The sequence below is a fragment of the Colobus angolensis genome, unplaced genomic scaffold (assembly GCF_000951035.1).
Source record: "Colobus angolensis palliatus isolate OR3802 unplaced genomic scaffold, Cang.pa_1.0 Scaffold4, whole genome shotgun sequence".
In the NCBI taxonomy this organism is placed as follows: Eukaryota; Metazoa; Chordata; class Mammalia; order Primates; family Cercopithecidae; genus Colobus; species Colobus angolensis.
In genome coordinates, this window is record NW_012117376.1 from 14,212,689 (window position 1) to 14,214,857 (window position 2,169).

The window sequence follows — 2,169 nt, forward strand, 5'->3', positions numbered from 1 at the left end:
AAGTAGCTGGGATTACAGGTGTGCACCACCACACCCGGCTAATTTTTGTATTTTTAGTAGAGACTGGGTTTCTCCATGTTGGTCAAGCTGGTCTCAAACTCCTGACGTCAGGTGATCCACCCCCCTCAGCCTCCCAAAGTGCTGGGATTACAGGCGTGAACCACCACACCCAGCCAAGCCCTGTTTTAATCTTCACTTTAAGTAATGAGAAACTGAGGCCCAGAGAGGACAAGGATTTGCCCTAGGTCACACGGCAGAATCTGGGCTAGAAGCCAAACTCCCAGTTCCCAGCAGCAGCCGTAAGAGGCCTGTGCCCCAGAGAAAGGCCAGAGGCAAGAGAGGACACAGAAGGAGCTGGGCAAATTGTTTTAATGTGTAACAGTAGGCCAACTGGGGAGGAGAAGGCCCCAAGCCCCAGCCTTTCTCCTGATGCCCTGGGACCTGCGTGCCTGGGACATTTCCATGCCTGCCCCAAGCCCCGAGGCCCACAAGTCCCAGAGAAGAGTGGGAAAGTAAGTTGGGTAGTTGCAGCTCAGCCCCAAGAGTTCAGGGAGGAAAAAACAGGGGCTAGTTGAATTTAGCCTTGGAAAAATCCATCTCCGGATGCTGATCCATGAACCTGGAGAAAGGGAAGCAAGAAGATGAAACAACTCATCCTTCTCTTCTAAAGCTGTCCCTTCTCCCAGCACCCCCGTGTCAAGTCTAATCTCTTTAGACCTCAGCAATACCGAGCCAGGCTGGGCAAGAGCAGTGCCCAGAGTATCTGAGACCCATTTGAGCCCCGAGGTTGGAAGCTGAGGCGCCAACACTGGCACTGTTTTCCTGTAGGTGGCAATGACCCGCCTGTTACCCCTTCCCTCCTATCATGAGCCATGAGTCGGCCTTGCCCTCAAGATGACCTCAGCAAGTGACAAGAGCAGACAAGCCAAAGCCATAAAGCCATAAACATGGCTGGAAAGGGCGCAGGGCAGCTCCTGAGGCAGCTCAGTGATCCACTCACTGCTGTCACTGAAATCTAAGTCCCTAGGCACCCACCCTCCCCCAACCCCTCTTGCTCACTTCTTCAGAATCTCCTGTTTCTTCTGTTCGTCTGAGGTTGGCAGCCCCATGGACTTCTGTCTCTGGTCATACATCATCTTTTCCACCATGCTGCGAGTCTCACTGTCCAGGTCTGACAGCTGAGGGCAGGCAGTGACAGGAATTGGTGAAGCTCTGGAAACACCTAGGCCCCTCACCCTCCTGCTGAAGCTCTCCCAACCAGCCAGGGCTCACCTTGGAATTCTCAGGGTTAATCTTCTTGGTATTGATCTCAGGGTCACTGGACACCAAGCGGCTCCACCACTCCATCTTATTGATCTGTGAAGAGAACAACCAGGGGGTGGGAGGTGGCCTGCTCTGTGCACCAGGAATCACCCCTTAACCCTTTCACAACCAAACTCTCTCCCATCCACATCCTGCACCTGAGACCCCTGCAGGCCTATACTGGGTCCAGAGGTACAAGACTCTGCCCTTCCTGCAGCTAGGGGAGACACAGAGGCAAACAGTTACAAATCAGTGTTGATAACGGAAACAAGCAAGCAGAAAGGGAGATATTCATCCAGGGTAGAGGGAGAAAAGTTTGGAAGTGCCACTTGGGCTGAGCCCTAAGACACAAAGCAGTATTCCAGATTTAAAATGGGAAGAAAATTTTCTTTTTTTTTTTTTTTGAGATGGAGTCTTGCTCTTCTTGCCCAGGGTGGAGTGCTGTGGCACCATCTCGGCTCACTGCAACCTCTGCCTCCCAGGTTCAAGCAATTCTCTGGCCTCAGCCTCCCAAGTAGCTGGGATTATAGACATGCACCACCCACCACACCAGGTGGATTTTTGTATTTTTAGTAGAGACAGGGCTTCACCATATTGGGCCAGGCTGGTCTCAAACTCCTGACCTCAGGTGATCTGCCTGCTTCAGTCTCCGAAAGTGTTGGGATTACAGGCATGAGCCACCACGTGCAGTGGTGCAGTCTCAGCTCACTGCAACCTCCGCCTCCTGGGTTCAAGTGATTCTCGTGCCTTAGCCTCCCAAGTAGCTGGGATTACAGGCGCCTACCACCATGCCCAGCTAATTTTTTTGTATTTTTAGTAGAAATGGGGTTTGCCATGTTGGCCAGGTTGGTCTCGAACTCCTGACCT

At 52.4% G+C, this 2,169-nt stretch overlaps 1 protein-coding gene across 1 annotated transcript in view; it reads right to left on the reverse strand.

Moving 5' to 3' along the window:
* Positions 1 to 351: 351 nt before the first annotated feature.
* Positions 352 to 2,169, reverse strand: part of NUDC (nudC nuclear distribution protein) — a 33,017-nt gene continuing 31,199 nt past the window's right edge. The window contains exons 4-7 of the mRNA XM_011955669.1: positions 1,273 to 1,356; positions 1,060 to 1,178; positions 718 to 822; positions 352 to 619 (exon numbers count right to left, since the gene is read on the reverse strand). Of these exons, the coding sequence (XP_011811059.1) occupies positions 568 to 619; positions 718 to 822; positions 1,060 to 1,178; positions 1,273 to 1,356 (360 nt within the window). The 3' untranslated portion in view covers positions 352 to 567. The remainder of the gene's footprint in view (positions 620 to 717; positions 823 to 1,059; positions 1,179 to 1,272; positions 1,357 to 2,169) is intronic.